The sequence below is a fragment of the Rhincodon typus genome, chromosome 30 (genome assembly GCF_021869965.1).
Source record: "Rhincodon typus isolate 14 chromosome 30, sRhiTyp1.1, whole genome shotgun sequence".
NCBI lineage: Eukaryota > Metazoa > Chordata > Chondrichthyes > Orectolobiformes > Rhincodontidae > Rhincodon > Rhincodon typus.
The window spans coordinates 16977704-16978856 of NC_063361.1; the positions used below are offsets into that span (position 1 = coordinate 16977704).

General features: G+C 49.7%; 1 protein-coding gene across 1 annotated transcript in view; it reads left to right on the top strand.

Moving 5' to 3' along the window:
- Positions 1-1034: 1034 nt before the first annotated feature.
- The window catches only part of LOC125486549 (histone acetyltransferase KAT7-like), a 15804-nt gene continuing 15685 nt past the window's right edge, over positions 1035-1153 (top strand). The window contains exon 1 of the mRNA XM_048614402.1: positions 1035-1067. Coding sequence (XP_048470359.1) covers positions 1035-1067 — 33 coding nt within the window. The remainder of the gene's footprint in view (positions 1068-1153) is intronic.

Genomic DNA, 1153 nt, shown 5'->3' on the forward strand with positions numbered 1-1153 from the left:
CTGGTAGAGCTCTGAGTTCCAGGGGCTAGGGGCATCTCTTCCTCAGCTATCTGTGGAGCTGTCACAGTGAGGTGCTCACCAGATCGTGCTCTCAAACTTTCTAACTAAAATGTTCCCTTGGGATCTTTGGTACCTGAATTTCTGCAGGGTGGCAGGCTTGCTAATGCTTTTGCTGAGGCCTTGGTACTTTCTTCCTCAGTGATTGAGGATGGGGGTTATTGATGGAGCTGGCCATTTCTCCACAGAGATCATGGGCATCCCACTGGTACCTGCATGACTCAAGGAAGAAAGGTGTCACAGCCAATGGATAGAAGTGGTGTGCAATGAATGATGCTGCCCGTGGCATTACTGTGAGAGTTACAGTGGAATGAAGAATGAATACTTGGTTGGCAAGAAATGGATGTCACAGAATCCACATAGAAGCGTACCTGATTCTCTCCTGTGAGGACCAGGATTCTCTTATTGTGGGTGAGGAGCCTGGTGTTAGGCTCTTTCTGCCCTATCGTGGTCTGCCTTCTCCTGAAATGAGAGAAAGGGAGGGTTCGGATGCAAAGAAAGTTGGTGGCACAGCTGGTGCAGAAGGCTGGATGGTTGAGATATCCTGGGCACATGGATCATAAAATCCCTGGAATCACTAAATCTCAACAGTGTAGATAGAAGCCATTTGGCCCATCAAGTCAACACTTACCCTCTGAACAGCATCCTACCTATCCCCATGACCACACATTTACCATTGTCACCTACCTAGCCTGCACATCCCTGGACACTATGGGCAATTTAGCATGGCCAATCCACCTTAACTGGCAGAATCTGGTGGTGTAGCCTCCTCTGCTGGTCCTATGCGCCACCACTTCCAGCAGTTTCTCCAGGTCCATGTCAGAGAATCACAGCGTCATTTTCCCCTTCTCCAACGGCTTATGGATGAATATCCCTCTCCAAGGAGGACAGCTTTGGAATGCTACTGCTTGCCTGGATGTATGGCCTTTTAAATATGGCTCAGGTGCCAGGGATGCTGGTCTTTCAGTGGATACCCAATGAGCAGCGAATTCTTCCAGGAACGGTGCATGGTAACAACGTGTAGAACTGAATGAACACAGCAGGCCAGGCAGCATCAGAGGAGCAGGGAAGCTGACGTTTCGGGTCTGGACCCTTC